The 27,316-nt window shown below is 42.8% G+C and overlaps 1 protein-coding gene across 6 annotated transcripts; it reads right to left on the bottom strand.

The window, feature by feature from the left end:
* CD84 (CD84 molecule) lies at positions 1–27,316 on the bottom strand. 6 transcript variants are annotated; one of them, XM_046683801.1, is made up of 8 exons: positions 27,194–27,316; positions 15,773–16,123; positions 12,032–12,283; positions 11,526–11,645; positions 10,837–10,869; positions 9,368–9,465; positions 8,364–8,426; positions 1–6,688 (listed from the first exon to the last, which is right to left on the bottom strand). In XM_046683801.1, the coding sequence occupies exons 1-8, from the start codon at positions 27,237–27,239 to the stop codon at positions 6,626–6,628; spliced, it is 1,026 nt and encodes a 341-aa protein (XP_046539757.1). In that variant the 5' UTR covers positions 27,240–27,316; the 3' UTR covers positions 1–6,625. The 6 variants fall into 6 exon arrangements, 4 of the variants coding, with proteins under 4 accessions (XP_046539757.1, XP_046539758.1, XP_046539759.1 ...); XM_046683802.1 differs by having other exon boundaries at positions 9,368–9,426; XM_046683803.1 differs by lacking the exon at positions 8,364–8,426.

Here is a 27,316-nt window from a genome sequence, read left to right as displayed (position 1 = left end):
TTACAAATGCATGAAATTAAGATGACATGTAGAGAGGATAAGATACCCTGTTACAAACATGGCACTTAGCTTCTGAAATAGGTTTAATGGCATTCACTACTAGTGAGCATAATTTTCATGTTCATATTATTTAATTAACTAATCCGATAAACATCTTTTGAGGATCAGAGTGTCATTAGACACCGTGGACACAGAAGGGGAAGAAAGGTTTCTGATCCCAACAATTTATTGGCCAGTTGGGGAGACATTTAAAAAAATACCACAGGTATGTAATGATGATAGAATGTGATAAATGCTACTCCAAGGCACTTATGTACTAAATGCTGTAGGAGTGTAAATAGGGAGCTGTATATTTAGCTTGGAGTGGGAGGTTTGGGGAGCCTACACAAAGAAGGGATGCTTGGTCTGATTCCTGAAATATGAAAGAGCCAGAGATGGAAGGAAGAGAAAGGCAGTCCAGGCAGAGAACACAGCATGGGCCAAGACAGGGAGTAAGAAAGGATTTGCTTGGTTCATGGACCCATGGTATTCCCATGTGGCTGGAGCCTAAGGAGCAGGCAGGAGTGGGACTTGGAAGATCCTATGGAGAAGATTGCTAAGGAATCTGGTCCCACAGGAAAAAATTTTCAGTACAAAAATGAAGTGATAAGATCTGTGTCTTAGAACGATTGCTCTTTATGTGCTAGCAGCCCAGGTAACATGGGATAAGGGAATGTCCTGAGAGAGTGGGCATGGAGAGGGACAGTGTGTTTGAGAATTAGACAGGTTGAGGGGACATGGTTGAGAGGAGCCATAGGGAGGAGTTGGAATTGTCAGGACTTTACAACTGATTAGATGTAGGGGGAAATTGGGGTGACAGGAAGGAGGAGTCAAGGATAAGAGTTTTCGACTTTGGGTAGCTGCTGATTGGTGAAGCAGTGAAGAGTAGCAGTTCAGCACATAGCTCCTGGAGTTGGAAGGCCAGGAGTCGAATCCTGGCTTTAATAGTTACTTGAATGAGTTACGTAGGCTTTCTGTGACTCAGTTTCTTAATTTGTAAAATAAAGAATGACCGCATCTACTCTGGGGGTAGGTAGTTTTAATGTTTCTTATGGGCTTTAAATGAGTTAGTACATGCAAAACATTAGGGCAAGGAATGGTACATAGTAAGCAATCCGTAAGTGTTAGCTATTATGATTATGGCAAGTCGTTAACTGGCATAGGGGAAACAGAGAAGAAGTTAGGGAGCTCAAGGAGAGACCCATGAGTTCAATAATGGGTACATTGAATTTAAGGTGACTTCCGACATCCATGCAGAAATGACCCATAAACAGTTGGAAGTACAGGTTAGAAATGAAATGATTGAGATTATGTGTATTTAAAAAAATTCTGTGGCAGATAACTTATGTAATTATTTGCCTACAGTAAGACCTCATAAGAAAAATCTCTGTTTCTCACTTGCAAACATATGGCCATTTTCAGGTCCCAGAGTTGATGCAGCCCAAATGAAGAGACTTGTGTAGGGCTGTTCAGAACTGTCTGGGCAATCAGCCAGCAAGAGGTGATAGTTATTATCCAATGAGAGGCTAGTTCTGTTCTTTTATGCATTCTCAAGATAAATTTCTCAAAGTCTGCAAGTCTCTAGAGAATGTACCAGTCATTACTTTGCTTCCTCAAGTCAGAACTTCAGGAATTTACTCTTCATCTGTTCCTGTTATTCTTGTGATATTAACAGTGGAAATTTACACTGTGCTTTTCTCGTTTTGTAACAACTCATCAGAAATGCTTATTACCTGGATCCCTTGTTTGATATGAAACCAGCTCTGCCCCAAATGTAGACAGAAAACTCTCCCCAAGCTTCTTTAATGGCTGTTTCCAATAGAAAAGTTGAGTGGTTATCCAGATAACAATGGAATTAATACATGCATACTTGGAGTTGCTCTTAGTGTCTTTAATTATAACTATAAGTACATATTCACTGAACAAATATTTGTGGTCCACCTATTATGTGTCAAACAAAGTGCCATGTGTGTGCTATACCTCAGCAAACTTCTAGGTGTTGGGAATCCACAGCAGGTAAACAGAGGCAGCATGGTAGAGTGCCAGTGGATGGCTCTTGATGACAAGGAGTCTTGAGTTCAAAGCCCTTCTTCCCAAGTTTCCGGACTTTGCTAAGGTATTTATTCCCTCAGCCTTAATGTAACCTAGAAGAATTAATTTCTGCTTTACAGGATTGCTGTGAGTATCAACAATAATGTACAAAGCATCTAGCATAGAAGTCGGTCTACAAAGTTGGCCCTCAGTAATTGTTACAGCCTCCCTGGCCTCAAGGAGCTCTCTATTTCCATTATTATTATTCAGACATAGCCCCTGTTCTCTCAGCCTAGCTGGAGGGACAGATAGAGCAGGTAATTAGAGTACAGTGCGGTAAGCGAAATCATAGAAGGAACAGACATTGAGTTAGGAGGATTGAAAGGTAAAAGTTTGATATCCAACGTTAATTTAGCATAATATCAGATACATTTCTACTGCAAGAACCTTATTTCGTAAGATTGTTAGCATCTTATGAAGATTTCAGGCCTATAACAGTGAACCCAGGGCTTTTATTTATACAATGACCCAGGGCTTTTCTATGTGTAGGCATTTAATCCTCACATCAGCCCTACAAGGTCGGAACTATCATTCTCCCCTATTTACAGATGGGCAAACTGAGGCACAGAGAGGTTAAAATAACTTGCTCAAGGTCATATGACTAAGAAACCAGGATTCAGATCCAGGCATTCTAGCATCAGAGCCCGCATTTGCGACCACTCATTACACTTCTTCTATTGTCTCCTTCTTCGAGCTTCATTTTACAGCCAGCAGAGACTGTCACTAATTATACTTGAGAAAATTGCACAAATTAAGAGAAATTTAGGGAAAAGTCAAACAGCAGAAAAGTACTGAATCTGGGGGGTGAGACAGCCAGGCTGTTTCTTTTTTCCAGATGCAGCCTAAGAAGCGCTGTCTGTTGACCCAGCCTGGACCAGTCCGCCTCCTTCCTCCCTATGCCCAGTTTCCGGAGATGGCCCAGCCAAGCTCTTCTCTTGTGGGCTGTAGTTCAGAGTGTTCTGTAGCTTTTTAAAAATCACATTTGAAATCAGCTTCACTTTCTTTTCCTGAGAGACATTAGCTGCAACATTTCTCATTTTCTCAGTTCCCTGGTGGAGTCCACACTGACTTGCATGCAGAGGGACTGCCCTTGCTTATCAGAGAGCCCTGCCCCCTAAGATTTCAGTTTCAATGTGTATTTTAAAAAACTGGCACATCTTGGTCTGATTCAAGCTCCTATTCCATTGAAAGAATACTTAGATTTTATAGAGCTGTTGGTCACAATGTAGTTTGTCTGGAAAGCTGTGAAGGGGAAAACAGGATCACTCTCATTTTACTGAAGGGGAATCTAAGAGCTGAGCCCTAGGGCATGGGGTGAGTAGGTTACATCTTCACAAATCAGAAGATTCATAGAGAAGAAAGAGTGAGAGACAAGGGCACAGTGGTCCTGAGTCCCAAAGCCACTTTAAGAATTCCTGTGTGCTTGTTCCATCCCAGGTTTGTTCTCCTGGAAGACCTGGAGAACTCTTCCCTCGGATTCTTTTCTTTCTTTCTTTTTCCTTCTCCTCTGCCTCTCAACTTTCTACTGGGGTATTAGGACACTAGGATTTCACTGAGTGAGCACATCAGGGAAAGGCAGGGACGGGTTAGAGAACGAGGATGTTCAGGAGTGATCCCTCTACCCACGTAAAGGTGAGGAGCGCTTTTATATTAGGAGAAATCCAGTGTGTTTAGTGTCACTGTGGAACTTCTCCATCTCTTATGACAAAGGTTCTTTATTTCTTCCTTCATGTCCTTCCCTGGGGTGACTGCCTTTCAACCTCCTCACACCTGGCTCATTGCTTCAGGTGACGTCTTAGTTGGTCTGTCTAATTCTGAAAGTCTTCTCCCTCCAAAATGCCCTTACGCTGGGAATAGCCTCTGACGTCTGCATCCTGGATGCTTGCCATAATTTGATTCCACTATGCTTATTGGCTTCTATCTAGCAATACTTCCAACATGTACCTTCTGTTCGAGCTGGCTGGTCCCTTTCAATTCTAGTCTATTCAATTGCTCATAAGCAGGTTACAAGGCATTGTGTTGGCTGGTGGTGGATACAGAGGTGCATCCTCTCATGACTACCTCTTCGTGATCGTGAAGTCATGGATCTTGCCCCTAAGTAATGTACAGTGTAGAGGGAAACAAATAATTATCTACTCTGGAAGGCAGAATGAAATGACTTATAGGGATAGAAATACCAAAGGAAAAAAAAGGAGTACAAAAAGAACCATAATTAATTTGACTAGTGATACTAGGGAAAGCTTCATAGAGGAGGTGACATCTGAGCTGGACGTTGAAAGATGTGTAAATGGACAGGGAGAGAGGGCGCTCAGCTGAAGCACTGTGTCGCACATTGGGAAGGGACTGTGAACATGCATGGTGTATGAGTAGCTGCCCCAAATACACCACCCAGATCCAGGCTTCTGCTTTTTTTCATGCTTTACTCACTTGGATGCCCTCTGTCTCCTTGTTCATTCTCTGTCAAATCTCATCCATCCTTCAAGGCCTAGCTTCAGCCCTGCCTTCTCCGTAAGGTCTTTTCTGACTGCACTAGCTCATGCCACTCCTTGCAGCATATAGTTCAGGATTTAAATGTAGTGTCTGTGTTGGAATTGGTTCCTCAGCTAGCCTAGAGCAGACATGATGCTCATCTTATACTTTGGGGACCTTGCAGCGCCCAAAAAAGTGCTAATGGTAGTCGGGAATAGATGGTTCTGAGACTAGCACCTTCATTCTACTTAAATAGAGTTTATTTCTGCTGTCCAGTCTGTGATTATTCATGGATTTAGGATTTAGCTGGTTACATTTGCTAAACTATCAGGGAAACAGTTCTTCAAATGCTCACTTAAATCTTCTGCTCAGCTGTGCATGATTCCTCCTCAGTGCTGGCAGGGGGACAGGGAGGGGCATCTAAGCTCACTTGAACTGCGCGACTCTCTGGGTTAAGCCTAAGGAACTGGGGTGAAGCCACTTTTATCATCTACACCATCATCTCCCAAGTTCCCTCTGAGAGTGCCTCTGCTTCCTTCAAGGTCTCTTGTTTTGATGGTTGGGTTACACTCAGTTCCCCTAAAGTGCCGAAAATATAACTGGTTAATTCCTTTTGGAGAATGGAGGTGCTGTGTATGGCTTCGTCTTCTTGCTGAGGCTGCTTGGAATCTGTATTAGTCTGGTTCTGCAGAGAAACAGGACCAATAGCAAATATATATAATATAAGGAATTGGTTCACGTGGTTATGGAGACTGAGAAATCCCAAGATCTTGTAGTCGGCAAGCTGGAGAGGTGATGGTATAGTTTCAGTCTAGTCCAAAAGGCCTGAAAACCAGGAGAGCTGATGCTGTAAGTTTCAGTCCACGTCCGAGTCCTAAGGTAGGAGAAGACCTATGTTCCAGCTCAAAGACAGTCAGACAGAGAGAGAGAAGGAATTCTCCCTTACTCTGCCTTTATTTCTACCCAGACTTTCAATGGATTTAGTGATGGCCACTCCCTTTGGAGTGGGGGATTAATCTGCTTTACTCAGTCTACTAGTTCAGATGTTAATCTCTTCCAGAAACACCTTCACAGATACACCCTGAATAATGTTTAACCAAATATCTGTGCACCTCATGGCCCAGTCAAGTTGACACATAAAATTTACCATCAGAGAGTGATACTGAAGGAAAGGTTGGCCAGGAGGAAAATCGTACGAGGCTTCTGAAGTAGAGCTTGAATAAAAATGCCCCAGCAGTCTAGTCCTTACAGAAAGAGCATTTTGCAACTGTGCATTTGGAGAGTGTGTCTACACAGCTGAGAGACACAACTCTGATGGCTTCCCAGGTGACACTGTCATGTGTGGTTGGGCTAGTCCAGCCAGTGGTACCCTGCACAAAGGTTCCCATGCAAAGGGGCAAGTAGAGGCTGAAATGCAGCCTACACTCTACTCTCCAAGTCATGTGATTGGGTGAGGGGCTCCATCTGCACGAGGAAAAGGGTGCCTTTGTCTAATTTGCCCAAGGTGCTGTGTGGACTGGTGAGGTTGTGTGCCAGGGCTCCTCACATGTATTGAGTGTAAGCCGAGCATCCTAGATGGTGTGCCATGGCATATTACAGGTGTGCAAAATATTGATCTTCTCCATATATGGGGTTGCTGGTAAGGGTCATCACCTCTAGTCACGAGAAGCCTCTAGCCGTATGCAACCTCAGACGTGAGCAATCTTGATTGTTTACCCCATTGTGCCATAAAAATATTATTTTATCCATGTCCTATGATGTGAAGAAGGTTGAGAAGCACTGTGCCTGGGGACTTGCCTTGTCATTCATCCAGAAGGGAGCCATTTCAGAAAGGGCACGTGTCCATTTGTCTATCTAGGCACAAACTATGCCTAGTGGCAGAGAGTTTCCCGCTTTGCCTACATTTTGTGATGTGGTGATTTACAATCTCCAGGTAAGCACTGGGCAGAGAAAATCTGGGTCTGGGGCATCTGCCAACGTCTGTGGTTGTAGCTCAGTTTCCACAGGGAGAATGTTGGCTGGGAGCTTAGATTACAATTTCATAACTTGAAGTCCCAGGAGGTTTGCTGTCCTGTGTGCTGATTTTCTCCTGTGCACAAGAGGGAGACAGAGGACATGTTAACTGAAAGTTGTTACTGGGGAATTCCAGTCCCACGAGGTACCCAGGAGAGTTCTGCAAATGGCACAGGGAAATGCCTTAGATTCCCATGATGCTGGGGAAATCTAGGGTAGGAGAGCCTTCTCTTTTGCTGAGTTGCTGCCTCCGCTCCAGTCACCTTATTTGGAAGCCCTTGGGTAGTCAACTTCTTAGCCCAGAAGAAAGCAGCAGGACGCAGTGGGGGTGTTTGCATTGATTTTGATTATAGGCTTGAGGCAACATCCAGGCTCAAGCTACCTGCCTTCCTTCTTCCTGATTGAGCCCTAGTTCCTTCTGTACCCCAATAACTGTACCTTTGTGTACACATAGTTGCGAATCACCCCCACTAGTGTCTGACGTGCTCTAGTTATTGAGAGTACCGCAGACAATCTTCCCAAAGGCTTGAGAAGTCTTAGGTTTAAAATTATGTACTAACCAATTAATAATTGTCATCCAACTGTCTAGTTGATTTACTTTGAGATGTCTCCATCCAGGACTCCCTGATTAAACCTTCAAGTCTGGTCCTTTCCAATTTTATCTCCTTCTCTCTTTCCTCCCACTCTCCTTCAGACCCTGGCTCAAACATGTGGGACCCTGCCCCTCATGCCTTGCTTCTCCCATCCTTTCCTCCTCCTCCTCTTCTTTCCTCATTTACCCCCTTCTTTTCCTTCTCCCTCTTTCCCTTCCCTGATCACTGAGGAAGTAAATATTCTTCTGTCTCATTCTCCAGGACACTTGGCTCATCATTACATTCAAACTGACCTGTGCATTAAGTCCCTTTACAAAGGAAATGGCTCGTCCAGCTCACAGATGCCTTAGAGAATTAGCTCTTAATTCTTAATCATGGATTTATTTGCATTCCATTTCAACTTCCCAATATTTCCTCCCACTATTCATTTGTTATCCTTATTTCCCTTTCCCCTAGACTCCTAGGTTCAAATTTATCTTTCGTGATTAGCTTCCTGCCTATTAGCTATCTATTAAACAGAACACTTCAAAAACATTTCGTTCTCCAAGAAAACCCAAAGCTGTCCTTCTGACCGTGGCAGAAATGAGGACCCTCAGACAGTGACAGACCCTCACCAGCTCCCCCAAACTCTTGTGACAGGACTTACCTTCCCTCTTTACATATTCCAGGGAAGGACACTGAGGCACAGGGAATTGTGAATGCCACTAGACCACTGCAATCAGCTGTGGAGGTTGTGTACTGTGAAGGTCAGCTGAGGGAGCAAACAGGAACTGAAATTCAGCCTGCGTTCTACTTGCTAATTTGTGCACCTGGTGTGGGGGAAGGGCACCTGTTTTCTAGTTTTCACACTGTGAGCGAGCAGTGGCCCTGGGTGTTATAGAGGCTGGAGTTTTCACTGTAGTTCAGAGGCCTAGGGGCTCCTACATTTAAAGGGTGGGATCAGCATCCCAAGCAGGCCAGTTTGTGGATGGCCATGGACCTAGGAGCAAGGCTCTGTGCATGTGTACAAGTACCTATACCAAAGCTCCCAGCAGTCAGTCCTGAGAAGTACAGAGAAGAGTCCAAGAGAACCAGCTGGCCCCTGGTTGGATGGCTGGGGTAGAGCAGAATGGCTGGAAGAGATGGGGCAACTGGCAGAAAAGGTCAGATAGGATTTACCTTATCAGAGCACTGCACTACGGAATAAATTGTGTTCACTGGCTCCTCCTTGGCAGGGAACACCTGTAAAACACCCATCTTCCCCTTAGTGAGGGAGACCAGGCAAAACCTTATGAGTCTCCCTTCCTACTGCTGCCCCTGCCCAATGGGACCCTCCCTGGTCCCATTTTCACTAGCTGGCCTCCTCTCCTGGCCTCAGCTCTGGTCCCATCGGTCTTTGGAGAGGATCAGGGTCAGGTGGGGGTGTGGGTGGGAGAGTAGGTAGCAGTTGGGCAAAAACCTCAGGAGCCAAGAGGAGGGGTCTGCGTGGTTCAAACTGAGTCTTGCTCAATTAGGATTTTAGCTTTTCACGGGCTTTATGGACCTAGCTACCCTATCAGTCCAAGCACAGTGCTAGACTGACCCAGCAGACCTGAGTATCTGAGGAGCAGGCTGGTGAAGGCACAGAGGAAGGCGACACCATGAAGAAGCCTGATCCAGGGTGGAGGTGAGGGAGGGGCAGGCAGGTAAAATGCAGGTGGGAGGAGAGGGTGTGGGACAGAGTGACTCTGAGCCTGAAGAAAGCAAGCTGCTGCTGCAGCCAGACAAGGAAATCGCATTCAAGGGGACCTTTTTCAGTTCTGTGCCCTTGGAGCCCCCTTAGCAACCTGTTCACATGTCTGAGGCCACATATAGCCCTCACCTCACACTAGGGGCTCCCTAGTTATATGTCTCTGTAGAAGGTGCGTCACTCCTAGTCATGATTCTCATCTAACCCAGAGCCAGGCCTCCATGCGGAAGCTTAGGGCCTCAACTCCTGGAGGCTGCCATGGGGTGATAATCAGTCACATTCTTGTCCTCATAGAGAGACTTGTGGTATCATTTCCCTGACATGATATTTCCTAGTTGGACCCTCCAGTTTCTTGGTTGTGGCTGCTGTCTAGGCAACAGGAAGCAGAGGCCTGCTGCCTGTGACTCCCTGTCCTGGGGGTGATGATGGGGATCCATGAGTAGCATCAACTCACCTTGGACTGGGGGATTTCATCATAGATTCTGGACTCTGCTTGCTGGGTGTTTCTTGAAGCTGTAATATATGTGTATATTGTGTTCTTTGAGACAGCATCTGTGTCACAAATAAACATACAACCATAGTATGTGAAAGGTGGATGAATTTTTAGAGATGATCTATTGTAATGTTCTCTTTTTAAGATGAAGAAATGAAGCCCCAAGAGGTTAAATGGCTCCCAGTCCTCTTGGATCCTTGGACCGTCTCTCCCTTTTCTAGGGATTGCGTGTGGAATGGGAACCACCTGGCTCAGGCCCCACCCAGAGGACAGTGGGAATTCATTTCCACTCTACAGTCTGCAGTAGGCTAAAGAGATTCTCCCCAATCCCTGTGTGGGCAGTCAAAGTAGCTCTTCCACCCAGGGTCTTAGTTAATGTCTCTGGAACTTAGCACTGAGTGCCTTGCATGGCTAGCTGTCTTTTAATGGAGGGTCTTAGTTTTTAAACAAGATTGATTCTATCCAGTTATACACTGTGTTGGATTCTTCTGGTGCAGACTTTCCTTTACCTCCTCAATGTTAAGCACATAGTAGATGCTCCACAAATGTTTGTTGCTTGATCAATTCACACAGTCAAACATGTATTAAGCTCCCTCTATGTGCCAGGCTCTGTGCGAGGCCACAGAGGAGCAAAGACAGGGGAGGTAAGTCCCTTCTTTTAAGAATTCATGGGCTGGTAGAGTCATGCATTGCAGCATACCCCTTTTCTTCACTCCTAACATGGAACATTTTAGGGTCAAGGTGAAAAGAGAGAGTCAGAGTTTTGGACCTTCACAATCCAGGGCACAAACAACATATAACACATATAACGGGTCTGACTGAGCAATATCACAGGGTTCCCACGTTTCAGAGTTCAGTCCTGTCTCGGCCCCTGCCCCAGACGTGGCAAGTAAGCCAGATCGAGTGCTTGCTCTTACCTCATTTGTTGGTGAAAAAGGACCGCTTCTTTCTTCCCAAGAGTGTGAGGGATCGAAGACAGGTGTCTTTTTGAGAAACCCTGAAGATCACCTATGACCTGAGCAAGTTGTGTGACTTCTCCCCATCGTGAGGCCATTTGAGTTATAGTTAGTGTCACAAACTCTTCCTCTAGAATGCCTTTCTCTAGCTAAGCCCAGGCCCGTCCATTTTAAGTACAGTAGCTGACATTTACTGAGTACTTACTATGTGCCAGGCACTGGGCCAAGTATTTTATATGTGTAATTCCATTTAGTCCACTTACTAAGCATATGCAGCACAGCCTATTATTGTACATATTTTACAACCGAGAAAACAGACTTACAGTAATAAAATGACTGGTAGGTATAAATGGTTAAGCTGGGACCTTCACCCCAGACTGCCTGCAATGCAAGCACAAGCTTGGTCTTAACCACCCTGCTGTGAACTCATCTCTCCCAGTTGTCATCCGGGGAAACTTGTGGCTGAGAACTTACCAGGGTTCTTACTGAAGGTCTTGGAGTAGGAACCTGAGGAATTAGACCCAGAGGAGAGTCAGGCACGTGGAAGTACAAGCAGAGCCTTTCTACATCCAGGCTCGTTATCATGATTGGTGGGAAAGGAGGGCTTTGGGTGGACATGGGGTTAGGAGGAATAGGAGGATGTAATGACCCCCTAGGGGCCTAAGATCCAGTTTCCTCAATTGAGAATGGCACAATTACAGCAGGATCCAGAGGGATCTTGTGACAATCACGGGATACAAAATTAGTACATGTCCCTCAGTGACTCTCCGAAAGTCCTAGTCAAAATACAACATAGTTGGAAGTGACCCCGGAGACCCTCTAGTCCAAACCCCATTTCACATGTGAGAACACTGAGCCAGAGAGGTAAAGACACGTGTTCAGTAAAGCACAGCTTGTTAATGGCAGCGCTAAACTCAAACCCAAGTTCTGGGCCCAGCAGACACTGGTGATCCCAGAAACAGATCTGAAGACCATTCAGGGTAATGTCATATAGTCCTCAGAGCCATTATTCTGGGGATGGTGAGGTGGTGGGGTGGCACGGGGCCTGTAGGAAGCCTGATACCCTAGAATAAAAACCTCTCCACATCACCTTGGATAAATGACTTCAGTCCCCAGAAGACGGAAGGTGCATTTCCAAATTTTACCTTCTGGGAAAATCCTACCTTGTCTTCTTTTGCAGAAAAGGAACAGAAGCACTGCAGGTAGAATGAGCATAAACAGAGAGAGCACAGCCAGCCCACTCAGCAGCCCAGTGCGGCGAGTATGGAGGCCCATTGCAACATCTGGAAATAGAAAATGCAGTGTCACTGAGCTCTTGGGAAATAGGCCCAAGAGGCCGGGTAGGCTTGTCCACATTCAGGGGCACTATCAAAACTGGGTGCCCTCCAGAGGACTGCCAAAGCTCTGAGAGAAACTCTACTATCTACTATTACAGGTCAAGATTCGGAACTGAGACAGAGAGCAGGGGCTGCCCCAGAACACCCTGCAATGCCTGGCATCTCTCAGAAGGCTTTGGACTCTTTTCCATGGCTTCCTGGGAGGAGATGCCCCTGGGGACCACGCCCGGCCTAAGGGAGGCACATTTCCCTGGAGAACAAGCCTCAAATTCAGGACGTGCAGCTCTTCTGAGTGATTGCTGACTCCAGGAGAGACAGACAGAGCTGGTTACCTGTACAGAGCTGCCGGGCAGAGATGGAGTCAGAATTATTGCTGACAGGGTTCCAGACTGTACACGTGTAAGTCAGCTCTTGGTTGACAGGGGTCCTGAAGATTTGAAGGACATTACCCTCTTCCCCCAGGGGACTCCAAGTATATGTCACATTTTTTTCTTCTTTTTCCACAGAGCATGTCAGTGTGACATTACAGGTGTTGTTCATCGATGTCATTAAACTCTGAGTAATTTTTGGCTTCCCAAGCCGACCTGGGAGGGGAAAACATGTGAGCTAGTGGTAAGCTGGAGCTTGTGAGAGCCAACTGTTAACTTTTCAGAAATTTTTCAAGATGGTTATTAAACAGAGCCATCATGAAAAATTAAATTACAAAAACCTACAATAAAATAATTTTAAAAACAAAGCTAATAAATACTTAAAACTCATCACTTTCTGTTTTTTTGACATCTATTATAGCTGCCCTTTGTAAGGATGTACAAAGTCTTCCCAACTTTGCATGTCTTACAATTAGCCACAGGGGCCTGCCGGGTGGAGTAGTGGTTGAGTTCGTGTGTTCTGTTGCAGAGGCCAAGAGTTTGTAGGTTTGGATCCTGGGTGCGGACCTAGCACTGCTCATCTAGCCACGCTGTGGTGGCATCCCACACAAAATAGAGCAAGATTGGCACAGATGTTAGCACAGCAACAATCTTCCTCAAGCAAAAAGTGTAAGATTGGCAACAAATGCGAACTCAGGGCTAATCTTCCTTGCAAAAAAAAAAAACAAAAAAGCCACAGTGGGAGTGTTTACACCACAGAAATTGGCAAATGCTACAAACTAGGGCTTGATTTACTACTTTGTTGATTATTGCTTTAGACTTAAGAAAGCAATGGGAGAAAGATTACTAAAGGAGATTAAACTTAAAAGGGCATCCTTTCTGTAGCCATTACACTGTGAATAGCACAAAAAAACTAGGAAATATTCTTCCGCTACATCAAAACCATTATCCAGTTCAGCAAAGAAGTTGCTCACGTCATTGACGAACAAGTGAAGTTCTGACATATATGGATGTGTGTATGCACATATTCTGCATGAAACAACCTTTAAGAAACTTTTTCTGGTTCTGTTTTCTAGTGTATGTGGGTTTTCTTTAAGTTTCTGTTTTGTTTTGAAGTGCCTGTGATGAAAGTTAAAACCTCTTTAAAAGTTCCTTTTGAGAAATCTTGTTACTAAAGCAATCAGAAGGTAAACTGAAAAAGTTATAGGCTAGTAAAGGGTTATCAAAGAACAGCTATATTTAAGTTGAGGTAATGCTGTAGCTAGATCTGGAGCTGGCAGAAGGAAGGGGATTCTCTAACGGGAGATGAGAAAATGGCCACATTCAGAGTTGATAAATCTAGTTCATCTTGCCAGGGCTGCTGTGATGGGGTTTGTCCCTTCCACTATAGCCATGTGAGGAAGGCACTTGAGGAGTCAGAAGGAACTGGCACACAACTTTCTAGTTAATGTGGTGTCTATAAAGGCAGTGTATTTAGGAATGTAAATATAGGAACTATTGGTCTGTTCTCATGAGGGAGCAGAACATGAGAAGTAAGATGCTGTAAAGGTCTTTGATTCCAGCCTAGCCAGAAACTCTGGTCCTAAGAGTCTCTTAGGGGGATCTAAGATTCCAGATTTGCATTAGTGATGACTTGGCAAAAAGACTTCCAAACAAGTTTGGACCAAAGACTTTGATTAACTGTAACACTGACAGATACAACGTATAACGAAAAATGGACCAAATTGTGTGTGTGTGTATGTACTTCTTTAGAAACTTGATTTACAAGAATGTTTGAGTCTCTGTTAGTATTTACTTATTTTTAAAAGACTTTTTTTGGTGGGTGTCAAGGTAAGGGATAGCGGTGAAGAATAGGATCCCACTTCATTTTTCTCAGCAGGAACAGATGTTACCTGCGCAAAGCTGCTGGGCAGAGAAGGTCAGGATTGTGGCTGACAGGCCTTCATCCTCCCAAGTCAGAGTGTGGACGCCACTGGCGGCCTGGTTCAGAATCCAGGCTCCACAACTCTCTAACTGCGGAATGGTGGAGCAGGAATACAGCTTTGCTGAGCTTTAGATCCCTCAATTATAACACGAGGATAACAATTTCCTCCTGCTAGGATTGACGTGGATTAAATGAGCTATTATTAAAGACTACTCTAATATCCATTTGTCTTTCTGTCTGTCTATTCATGTGTCTATCCATCTGTCTGTCTACTCATCTATCTATCCATCTATCTGTCTATCTAATCTATCATTATCTATCTATGATTGTATGCACATTAATTATCTATAGAAGAGACAAAATAAGCTGGTGACAGTGACTACCTCTGAGAAGGAAGAGTATAAACTATGGACTCTGGGTGATAATGATGCACCAATGTACATCATTGATTGTGAAAGATTTGCCTGTCTGGTGGGGGATGTTGATAGCAGAAGAGGGTATGCATGTCTGTGGGGCCAGGGTGCATATGGGAACTCCCTGAACTTTCTACCTAATTTTTCTATGAACCTTGAACTGCTCTAAAAAGTACAATCTATTTGAAAGGGAAAAAAAAAGTTCCGGAGATGGATAATGGTGATGATTGCACAACAACGTGAATGTACTTAATGCAACTGAACTGCACGCTTAAAATGATTAAAATGTTAAACATTATGCTATGTATATTTTGTCACAATAAAAAAGAAAAAAAAGAAAAATGGATTTACTGTATGATTTCATTCTTGGGCGTTTATCCCAGAGAAACACACACTTATTTCATGTAGAAACCTGTACATGAGTGTTCATAGCAGCTTTATTTGTAATTGCCCCGAGCTAGAAACAACTAAAATATTCCTCAGTAGGTGAATAGTTAAAACAAACTAGTGGATCTATGCCGTGGAATACTATCCAGCAATAAGAAGATACAAACTATTGATACTTGCAATAATTGGGATGACTCTCAAAGAAATTACACTAAGTGAAAAAAGCAAATCTCAAAAGCATGCATACTGCATGATTCCATCTATGTAACACTTGTGAAATGATGTAATTATAGCTATGAAGAATGGGTTAATGTCTTCCAGCAGTTTGGGAGGGGAAAGGGGCAGTAATGGGTGACTATAATGGATGAGGGAATCTTGTGGTGATGGTAGAGTTAAGTATCTTGACTGTGGTGGTGTTTCGTGAAGCTACATATGGGAATAAATTATACAGAGCTACACATATGCTTACACATAAATGAGTACCTGTGTACCCAGTGGAATCTAAATGAGCTCTATAGATGGTACCAATGTCAATTCCTGGTTTTGCTTCGTACTACAGTCACGTAAGATGTTACCATTGGGAGAGGCTGGGTGAAGTGGGCACAGAATCTCCCTGTATATTTCTTTACACCTTTCTGTGTATCTGTAATCACTTCAAAATAAACAAAAACTTTTAAAGTGCTTTGCAAACACTATCTTACTTGATCCTCACAATAACTAGGGGAGGTGAATAGTATGATTATTCACATTTTATAGAAAAGAAAAACAAGGCCCATGGGACAAACTGCGAATAGGAGATTGATTACATAGCTAAAAACAAGCAAAGCCACATCCTTTTTATAAGTATTGGTATATTTATATAAGTATTTGTAAGTATAAAACAATTTAGGGAACCCAAGTGTCAGAAGTATGCGTGTTCTTTTGATAGCAAATTTGCAAAGTAAAAATAAAAAACAAACCCTCTGTCTTCCCACAACTTACGATAGACTTGAAGGTTGAAGTGCTTGGTGGTGGTGGTGATCTTCTTTTCAGAGGTCTTTAAACTTATGTCGGCTTTGTAGGTCCCTGCATCTTCCATCCTCAGATTCCTGATCTCCAGGTTATAGTTCTGACCTGAGACATTTATTCGTTCATAATAATCTTGGTGGGTAACAGTAATTATGGGTGGTGTTCCGGAATTTCCTGGTATTATAGAAGCAACTGATGATTTGGAAGTCCAAGCAATGCTGTTAACTTGCTGTGATCCTTGGATATTTAAGGGGAAAGTAACCGACTCTCCCAGAATCCCATTCACTGTGATGATGTCTGTGTTGCTTCCAGATACTTCCAGACCTGAGGACATACATAGAAAACCATAGCCATTTGACAGTTGCACCTTTCAGAGTTTCCTGTCCCCCCAGGCTTGAGTCTCCCTAAGGAGCTGCCATGGGTGCAGCTCATCCAGTTTCTTGAGGATTTTTTTGTTTTTTGAGCATTTTACTCTAGGAATATTTTATATGTTAGATGGCTAAATTTTCAAAAGGATTCTCACTTAAAAACTAAGTTTCCCAGTGAATTTCAAGGGGTCTATCTCATTACAAACATGTTTATCTAGACATCGACTCTGAGAGCTAGAAGGGATTCGAGAGATGAAGACCATAGACTTCCATGACGTCCAAGACATTAAACGTCTTTCTTTCCCAAGGTCATATTCCCAAGTGGTAGAAGAACTGGGACAAGAGTCTGGAATGGCTACTGCAGTCTTTGCAAAAACCATTTATGCCACTATTCCTGGAAGATACAGGCAGAGAGAGCCTTAGAGGCTCTGGAGTAAATATTCCCTAAGTTGGTGATTTATGGGGTCTTTTTTGTTCACTACTATATCCCCAGTCTCTAGAAGAGTATCTGAAATATAGTGGGTGCTTAGGAAATATCTGCAGAATGAATTGATAAATGGAATTCACCTATGTGTTGCCTAGAATCTTTTGGAACAACTTCTGAGGTAAGCAAAGTTAGTTTATTGATCCAAACATTTATGAATGACCGCATGTTATTTATTCAGGGTCAGTTTTGTTCTGGACACTATGGCAGGTATTTATTAATTTAATTTGTAATGCAAATGTTTGTTGAGCATCTATTCTTTTAAGCATGATACAAGGAACTGGGGACGCGATGGTGAGTAAAAAAAGATAGAGTTTCCACTCTCCGGAACTTAGCAGTTAAAGAAGGAAACGAGTGTTGATCAGATAACCACAGATGGTTAGATTGAAATATATAAGTCTTAAGGTGATTTGAGAGAGAATGGCAAGGGGACTTGATCTATTCTGGGAATCCAGGAATGCTTTCTAGTAAAAGCTGAAAGATGAGTGCTTTTGAAATCTAACATTGGAAAAAATAAAAGGTTTATTTTCTTCTCCATCACCTTATGAAGAAAATTGGTTTATTACGCAGTTTATAAAATAAAAGAGTATAATTATAAGGTGTTATTTTCTTCTCTTCCTCCTCTTCTTTCATTACTCTGTTATTCTCACTGAGCTCTATTTAATGAGAGACGGTGTTTTGAGGCAGCATAGATGATATTTAAAATATTTAATAACCAATAGACACAACCACTGGCCAATCAGAAAAGGCATCAGCCATGAACAATTATTGGGCTGTTCTGATGAGTAACGGCTGCATGTTCCCCCAAAGAGCAGGATGTAAGTTTCCACATAAGTGGGTTCAGGCTGACTCTTAAGTTTATCCAGGGCTTGGCATAAAGAGGGCAAGAATAAAGGTCATTGGGAATACAAGTTATTTTGAAGTGTCAGAAAAGCAAAGGGATTTGTTAACGTGATGGTCTTGTCTCACTATGGCACCCTTCTAGCCCGGGAACTCCTGAATGAGCCCAGGGACTGCTGGTCTAAACCTGTTTCCTTTCAGACCAACCAAGATTTTCCTTTAGGAGGAATATCCCAGGCAAAGCCTGGGGGGGGGGGGGGGGTGCAGAGAAGGGGGAAACTAAGGGCCCTTATCTACAATCATTTATTAAGTGCTAACTACATGTCAGATGATGCTGTATTAGGAACTCAGGATGAATTGGATATGGTTGTGGTCCTGAGGCGCTCACAGCCCAGAGAATAACACAGGTGTGTGTAAGTGAAAAATAATACAATGTGATGAGTGCTAAATGAAAAGAGCAAAAGGAACAAATGTTGAGGGGACAGAAAGAGAGACTAAACTTGCCTTCAGTGGCAGGAGTCAGTCTACAAAATCTATTTCCTTGAACATGAATTCTCTCCACATAAACTGTTCCACTGGGTTGATGAGGTCTGGTAGAGAGACCCTTGGAGTGTCCCAGCCTGAATCCCTGGCTGTTCTAGACATGGGCATGTGACCTGTGCAGTTGCACAGAGCCTTGAGCTCAGAAGGACACTGAACTCGGTTGAATGCTGCTGTTGCCACCTCGAAATTATTAATATTCTTTGAACAAGGGGCCCCATATATTCATGTTGTACTAGGTTCTGCAAACTCTACAGCTGGTCTTGGTGCCAGATCGCCCACATCTCTTAAGGCTTTTTTGACATCAGCCCCAGCTCCCAATTACCATTCCACTCTTTAGATTCAGGTTAGGTGTGAGATGATGGACAGGATGTAGGTTCCATAGACTCAATTCTGGTGAGTTCTCTTGTTAAACCCCAGGAAGTGTGTAGGCCGTTTGCTAAGGCTGACACCTGCTTAGCATTGGGGCGGTTGTGCCACAGGCGGTTAGTGTGTGGCTGTTTTGGAAGCATATCTTATTTCCCATAGCAAGTCATTCAGGAAATGGTGCTGGGGGTAGCAAAGGGTGATGAAACACTGAGGGTGGCAGATAGGCAATGCTGGGGGAGGTCCTGCTGCTATTTGTGCTCCTGGTGTTGTTGAGAATCCTGGGCCTGCTGAGAAAAGGCAAAGGGCTTGCACAGGCATAGGATTCTGACTACTTTAAACACTCCGACTGTGGTCTGAGGGAAGCAGCTGCAAAACCATAGCGTGTAGTGGAAAGACAGGCAGGCCGAAGACGTAGGTGCTAGTATTTCTACTTATGCGCTGGGCAACCTTAATAAAGTCACAAAACCTTTCTGAGTCTCAGTTTTTTCATTCATAGAATGGAAATAATAGCTATAAAATTCGCTGTATCTAATTAGTGATCAACAAATTATATATTATGAGTGGAATTGCTTTGTTAACCATCAAGGCAAAATGAATGCTAGTCATTTCTAAGGTTGATAATGATAATGATGAGGATGAGAACCACCCATCATCTTAATAATTGGTACCTGCCGTTTAGGGCTTCTCTAGCCCATCTCGATGATGGCCTTGGTGACACGAGGGCTATACTGAAGAATGTATGAAAAGCCATTATTAATAGCTAATTCAAGTAAAGCCCAGAGGGATAGTTTTAGGTACCACTCCACTTAGGGGACTTTATTCTTCTTTTAAAGACTTCAGATTTTTAAAAAAGAATGTCCATATCAACCAACCCCAATATTTATTTTTCTAGGTGCTGAAGGGATTCAGACGCTATACTAGTGTTGGAGGGGACCTAAGGAAAACTCAATTTCACAGAGAAATTGTGGCACAAAAATGTCTTGAAGACTTACTATGAAATGCACTATGCAAGTCTATGACCAAAAGAAATTCCCTGCCTTTTAAAGGAATTTCCTATCTGGTTAGGGAAATAAGACACACACATACACATAACTCTCCTTTGTAGTATGAGGTAGTAGGTGATAAATTCCAGTGAATGGTAAAGATAGTAATTGCAGTAGGAATTCAAAGAAGAGAGAGATCACTTGGAGCTGTGGTGGTTAGAGAAAACTTCTTGGAGAAAGTAGAATTTGAGGAGGACTTTGAAGAGTAAATATAATTTTCTTGGCTAGAAAGGGAAAGGATGGGTGTCTTCCGTCCTCAGGTCCTGAATAAACACTTAAAAGCAGGAGAACGTGTGATGTAGGTTGAAGGAGTATGGATCTGAGTAGCAGAGTAGAGAGAGATAAGGCTGAAGCTACAAATTAGGTTTGGATTTGGGACAGCCTTGAGTTTGAAGTTTATACCACACACAGAGGGGAGCTATTAAAGCTTTTGAGGATAAAGATTAAAATGATGTTTTTAGGGTCATAGTAATATAATAACGATGTGTAGGGGGAATAAGAGGAAGGAGAAGCTGGGCTTGAGAGACCATTTCAGAGGCTTTTGTAGCCATCTGGGCATGAATGAGGGGATGATAATGGGAATGGGAAGGAAGGGATGAATTTGAGAGACAACACAAAGAAAGGCAAGGAATAAGGAGGCATCTAATAGGATTTGATTGTTCAACAACGTATTTTGAGTGTCTACTTTGTGTCAGTGGAAAACTGATAGATATAGAAAACTGATTAAGTTTCAGATGGAAAGAAGTCAAAAGGAGAAGACAAATGTAGTGTTAGAAATATTGAATTTGAGACGATGGTGGACCATCTAAGTAAGCAGTTGAAAGGATGGGAGATAAGGAGGGAGAATAGGCTTGAAGTATTGTTTGGGGAGCTGTGGCAGAATCTGCTAGTTGTTTTACAATATTTGTTCTCTCCCTCATTTTTAGTAACAATCCCCAAGTTTTAGCAGGGCATATGATCACCCAGAATACTAGCTTTCTGTAGGCTACGGTTGGTCATGTGACTAAGTTCAGGCCAATGAGATGAAAGTGGTAGTGTTGTATATGACTTCTACGTCTTTAAGAAGAGAGCACAGTGCTTTCTTCATCTCTTTCTTTCTTCTTGCAGGTTGGAATACCATGACAGCTGGATCTCAGACAGACATTTTGTATCGGGAAAGAAGAGGAAGCCAAGCGCTGAGAATGATGGCGCAGGAAGATTGAAAAAGTGTGGGTCCCTGATGACCTTGTGGACTATTCTACCAATGAAACTGCCGACTCCTGACTTTTTTACATGAGCAAGAAATAAATTTGGCAATATCTCTAGAGGAGAATCAAAGGCAAGAAAAGGCTGGAACTCTGGGGTGAACTTGGTTAGAAAAATATGTTTGCTGTGACCCCTAGGTAGCTCTGGTGAAGAGGGAACCTGGGACTCCAAGGGCAGGATGACACCAGCTTTGACAGATAGCACTGTGGACAGGCTGATCATTGGACGTGGCCTTCCCCTCATGGAAGGGAAGCTGAGCACCTTTCCCTGCCTAATATGCCTTTCTGTGTGTTAGGTGACAACTCCTATTTCCCCGGATGAACTGATGGGTGTGGGTGGACTTTACAAATGTACTTTCCATGATAAAGTAGCTGTCAAAAATCACTGACTAGAAGAAAGTAAAAGAGACTATGAGAAAAAGAAAGGTATTTGGGGAAAAACAGCATCAGAACTTCATCTGGGTTAGAAAGACTGACGGAGTGGGAGGACTTTACCTGGCTTGAGGGAAATTCTTCAGAGGTGAGCAAGAGAAACTTACTAAAGAAGTGTTGAGTGGAATCCAAAAAGATTTCAAAATATCAAAAATTGATGACAACGGAGAGGGCACTTAGATCTAAAAACCTATTAATTTTCCTTAGATTCTATTAAAAACAAAGAGACTATACACTTGGGGTTTTGGGGGGCTCTCTAGTATCCTTTCATATACTTTGCCATCATCTACTAGGCCCTGCCTGTTCTGGCCCCTCCTTCTCTCTCCTCATCTCCTATTCTTCTTTCCCTCACTCACTCCAACCATACTGGCTTCCTCATTCTTCAAACAGGCCAGGAACACCTGCTGTTGCCTTAGAGATTTTGCATTTGCTGTCCTTTTCTACAAGTCTCTTTCTAGTATTCCCTCACTGTGAAACTCTGCTCCCGCATCGTCTCATCAGAGAGAGCTTTCTTGATCACTGTGTTAAAGCAGCAATCCCCGCTCCATTGCTCTCTATCGCTTTGCCTTACTTTGTTTTTCTTCACGGCAATCATCACTACTAAAGCATTGAATGTCCATATTTATTTATTATCTTCCCCAACCCCTACCCCCACTAGAATGTAATTGCCATGAGTGGAGTCTTTGTTTTGGTCACTACTATTTCCCTAACAACTAGTGGATGATTATCAAATGTTTGTTGAAAGAATGAATAGTTTTTTGACTACTTACCTAGTTACCCCTTTTCCAGCAATAAAAAGCAAGATAGAAAAACTCATAGCAAGAGAAAATGAGGGCAAGAGAGAATTCTACTGGTTCTTGGATCTTGGTGTGAAAGATCCAAGATATAAAATGATTAATAAGGAGCAGTTGGCTAACTGTAACTCCTTTCCACTCCAATATCTCACACTGCTTGCAAAAAAAAAAAAAAAAAAAATTGCACAGATCTACATGATGGATTTTCACAGCATGATTAGTAAAAATGTCCTGAACCAGGGATCAAGAAATATGTTCTAGTCAAGGCTCTGTTGTCAACTGGCTAAATGACCATGCATAAGTCACTTTCCTGCTAAGTCTCAGGATTCTGGTTGGCAAATGAAATAAAAAAGACACGCCCTGCCACTGTGAGGAATTATAAGGATTAAATGACATGAGAGCATTCTCAAGTGTGTATACCAATGGAGAAGAATCTAGAGAGACTCCGAAGGGAGTCTTGCCATGAGGAGCACCTTGTCTACCCCGTGTGAGGCATCACGACTAAGTGATGAACAACCAGACTGCCTGAGCTTGAATCCTGGCTCTGTCAGGTACCAGCCATGAGATCTTGGGAAAGTCAACAACCTCTCTGTGCCTCAGTTTTATCAGCTTTAAAATGAAGCTAATAGCACTTACCTGATAGAAGTGTTGTGAGATTTAAATGAGTTAGTATTTGTAAACCCCTTAGAAAAGTGCCTGGCATACACTAAGCACTGTATATGTTTGTTATATAAAACACGGAAGCATTGTTACAGAGATGAAAATAACATCCCCAGGCAAAAATGAAGGGAAAAGAAGAGTTGGCATATTGGAGAGATGTTAGAGAAGGTCAACATGTAGCTATTAATGAGAGTGGAAATAAGGAAGTGTATTGATGCTTAACAGCTACATAAACCCCCTTGCTTCTTTGGGATCCTTCAAATAAGCATTTCTTTTTCTTTTTTGGAACTAGTTCAAGTTCCCCTCCTCTCTTCCCTTCCACTGCCTTCCTGATCAATAAGTGGGGATGGAATCTCCCAGAATATTTCAGGTGTGGAAGGGTGACTAGAGGTAGCTGTACCCTGTGGCACCCAAACGAGAGATGGTTGTAACCAGTTATACTGAGTGAAGGGAAGTAGAGGGCAAAGAGGAAGCAAAGGGTTGAGCAGGAATTTTGTGTCTTTCTTTTTGTGGATGGAAATTCCTCGGTCATGAGATTTAAAAAAAGGAACCTACCACTTCCATACTACAGTATACTATTTTCTGCTGGATTTTTTTTTTTTTTTTACTGGATATCATCTTCATTGAGATTTGGGTTGACTTGAATCCACTTCTTCAAAACAAGCAGAAACAACCACACACACGTTCTCAAAACAGAGATAGGATCCTGGCCAACCATTGATTTTACCACCACTCCCCTCCACTAGCACATAATCAAAAATTGAGTATAACAAAGGAAATACGGGTACGTAGACAGCTCCACCAACATTGGTACCCCGACTGATTGCTTATACCTTTTTCTTTTCCAGCTTCCACATAGCTGAGCCTGGTTACCCACAAACTTTCAAATTCCTCCCTCTCCAAGATTCCATACAAGAAAGGTTTGATTCAGGAAATACTTGAGTAGCCTGAGTGACCCTGCATGACCTTTGGGCACCTGCTGTGACGGTACTCTGGCTGCTTTGTCGGTCACCAGATTGATTTCCAGAGCTGAGCAGGCTGACAAGGTGGGCCTCTACTCCCTCTGAGGGAGTCTCGTGTTATCGCAGGGATGGAGTGTCCCAGCCTCTATTTGGAAATTAGATTTTTGGGCTGATGTCCTGGTATCCAGTTTTCACCATTCATAACATATTTTTCCATTTCTATAATTGAGCTTCTGGTTTTGAACCCTTTCTGAGTGTCTGTGGCAGTAGTCTGCTCAAATCTCTTTCTAGAACAGAGCCTTTGTCTTTATCTTGAAGGCTCCTCTCTGTAAGGACTTTGGACCAGTGGCAATTTGGCTCTTCTCAGGGCTCTTCTTCAGGCATGAAATCCTGTCTCTAACCCCCAGGATGGTGGTTGGGGCCTACTTATTCATGGACAGATATCCAGATGAGCCCACTCATCTCTTGGACTTCTAAATATTAACTGCTGGAATGCCCCATGACTGTGTTCTACATTCAACAGGATATGAAGACTGTTGATAATGGACTTTTGCTTATTCTTAAGAAGCTAATTCAAGTCAACCAAAATCAGATTGATGAGAATGGTGCTTGAACTATGTCTGGATACGGTATTTTCCTTGGATATTCTGCCTTGCTGGCCTGCCTAAACTTTCGTTATTGGCAAAAGATTGCCCACCAAACCCAACCCTCCTCTACAAGTGGGTTTAGAGACAGGCTTAGCCTCTGCCTGAATAATCCTGTCTTGCTGAGAATAAAACACCACTCTTTGCTAACAATTCCTACAATGTGGTAACGACCAATAGTAAGGACAGTATTTTATTTCACTTTAGCCTCAAAGTTGGTGAAGGCAGCGTTGCTCAGTGGCTAAGTGTAAAGACACTGGAGTTCAAATCCTACTTCCTCTACTTTTTGGCTAAATGATCTCTAATTTTCTGTGTCTCAATGTTTTAATCTGTAAAATTGGAATATATCAATAGTACTCATCTCAGAGTATTGTGAGGATTAAACAAAATAATAAATGTAGACTACTTAGAGGAATGCCAGATGTGTAGTGATTTTTTTCCATAAATGGTTGGTTATTACTATTATTTGTGAGAGATAGGAGAAGAGAACAAGGGGAGGGGTTGACAAAAGTGAGGCCAGACAGGTGAGGAGAAAAGGAAGCATTAAAAGAATGTGGGGGAGAACATGTGGAGGGAAATGGGCATGCAGCGAATGTGGTAGACTCTTCTCTCTTCTACCCCAGAGGGGGTGTGGCCAGTTGGCCACTTGGAGGAACAGTCAGAATCACAGTGTTCACAAGTTATGATGAGTAAGTTGAGGTCTGAGTATGACTAGGAATCTTGGTTCGTAGAGAAAACTTTTCCAGCATGAAGGAGTCACGAGTTTGCACACACAGACTTCTCTTATTTCAGTGATTTCAAGGGAAAATGGGGATTTCTAATCTCCTTTTTCCACGGCTTCTCAGCTGCCCCAACCGCTCTGAATTCCAGGGAAATGAATAAAATCAGTGTTAACTAGTAAGCCCAATGCTAAAAATGAGGGACCACCTCTGCCAGAAAGAGCAGCAGGAGGAATTTAAGGTATATTTCTGCACGCAGGAAATGCCTGTGCAATAATTTTTATGAGGCAAACAGATCCATGCAGCAAAGGCAGATGGTACATGAATGCACTTCTGGCTTTACTGCTATAAAAACAAGCCCCAACTCCATTTCATGGGTCCCTGACAAAATAAATATCTCACCCCTGGTTTTCTCTCCTAGAACCCCAAGAGCCTACACCTCAGCTCAAACTCCCACCACCTTTCCTCCTGCTTACATCCCTCGGACCATCCCAAACAGAGGAGCCTTGTCCAGGATCTCTGTGCAATAAAGTCCCAACTTTTCCTAATATCACGTGAAAAGCAAGTGTGAAAAACGACAGCAGCATTAGCTAATATTTGTTAGGCACTTGCTATGTTCAGCACTGTGTCAAGTGTTGCACAAGAATTATCATTTTGCTTCTCTAAACAGCCCTCTTGCACTAACAGTTTCTCCATTTTGAAGTGGAAACAACAGGGAGAGCTAGTAGGACTTCCCCAAAGTCACAAAGCTGGTGGATAAATGATTCATTACTAGCAGAGCCAACAACTTTTGATTTCAGATTCAGTAGATGAGACAAGTGTATCTTAGAACTGCCTTTTATCTTAGCATGTGCTTCGCCCTTTGAAGAGCATCAAGGATCTGAAAACTTAATGAGTGAGGAGGTCAGAAAGAATGTAGAGTAAACAGAGCTATAGTCTTGGGACGGGAAGAACCAACGTCCATTCCAGCTGTACCAATTTCAGGTTTTGAAACTTCAGGTGAATCGTTTAACCTGAATCTTAATTTATGCTTGTTCTTTTTTTTTGCATAATGGGATTAATAATATCTATCTTGCTTACTTCAATGGTTTTGGCATGGATAACATAAAAATACAGGCAAAAAAATTGTAGAATGCTTTGCAAATTAAGTAGTATCAAATGTCACCCTGCCCAGGCCTTCTCTGGAAGATTGGGGACATCCCTAGGTTTCTGTTTAGGTACTATCCAACTCTTTTCCCCCTCTGCTTGCATTTTATATCTGCCACGTCAGGGTGTCTAGCATAAGCTCTGAAAACTTAGCCTGCCCAGTGGTTGCAGTCTCCATGAAGCTCAAAAAAGAGGAGCCACAGCTTTAAATGGTCCGGAAACAGAGAGAGCAAGGTGCATTGATTCTACCTTTTCAGGAAATCCTAACTCCCTAGATTCTCTGTGTTCTAACTCATGCCAGGAATTTGCTAGTGCATTTTCAGAGCTGGTAAGAAATATCTTAAGTAGATTTAGAAATGCCAAACGCAGTCAATTTTTGTATAAACAAGGCAATTGCTTGAATTTCATGAGATGATATATACAATGACAAAACACTCCCAGAGCTACGTTACTGTTCCATAGTTTTCTTTGTACTAACAACAATCAATACTCATTTTGTCCTTTATAGTTTACCGCTAAGCTGTAAGTAAGAGAAACAGAATTTTTAGTTCAACTTCTCCATTTCTTTTTTGAGACTTACCTTATTTGTAAAATAGGGATAATAATCTCTTCCTCATTTATTTTTGAGAGTTTTGGGAGGGTATAAGCAGGGTAATAGCTCTGATGTGCTTTGAAAATAAGGGGAGCTTATAGAGATAAAGTTTTTACAATAATAATTATAGTCATACATCATTCTAATCTGCTGGAGTAATGAAATATAATTGGGGAGGGCAGGTCTCTTTCAAAAACTGTATAACCAAAACTATATGTAACCAAAAACTATAAAAGCCAAAAAGAAATTGCTTTTGAGTTATTTGATGTTTGGGATTATTTATTCTTTTGCCAGGCTTTCTGGGTGGGTCTATCTTCTCCTGAGCAGAAGGGCTTGTCTCAGACCTTTGGAGACCGGACACAGAAAAAATTCAGAAATACAAACACTAAAGCTGAAAAATTGTTACGTTTAAATCTTAAGTCTCTCCTCAGCCAGTTGGATCTCTTTTGGGACCCCCTTTTAAAACAGATCAAAAGGGCATTTCAATGTCTTCCTTAAGGGCAATTTTAAAAACTTAACAGAAAACTAGGAGGGGATCAGCAAGGATCAGAACTCACAGGTTTGCAGGCAAAGGAGCAAAATCCCTAGGCGGTGCTGGGCCATCTTCTCCCGGGGAATAATCTTCGGACAAGGAGGACGTCACTCTTCTAGCCGAGAGTCAGTTTCACGCAAGTTGCCTT

The sequence above is a fragment of the Equus quagga genome, chromosome 13, assembly GCF_021613505.1.
Source record: "Equus quagga isolate Etosha38 chromosome 13, UCLA_HA_Equagga_1.0, whole genome shotgun sequence".
Lineage (NCBI taxonomy): Eukaryota > Metazoa > Chordata > Mammalia > Perissodactyla > Equidae > Equus > Equus quagga.
This window is presented reverse-complemented; position numbering and strand designations above follow the sequence as displayed.

Bases quoted from the DNA above. Each gene is read 5' to 3' on its own strand.
- CD84 (XM_046683801.1), bottom strand. From the start codon at position 27,239: ATGGCCCAGCACCGCCTAGGGATTTTGCTCCTTTGCCTGCAAACCT. The intron at 16,124-27,193 runs GTGAGTTCTGAT...GTATGTCCTCAG, and splicing joins GCTCCTTTGCCTGCAAACCT to GTCTGGAAGTATCTGGAAGC. The intron at 6,689-8,363 runs GTAAATCCTATC...TCTTGTGCACAG, and splicing joins TAGTGCAGTGCTCTGATAAG to GAGAAAATCAGCACACAGGA.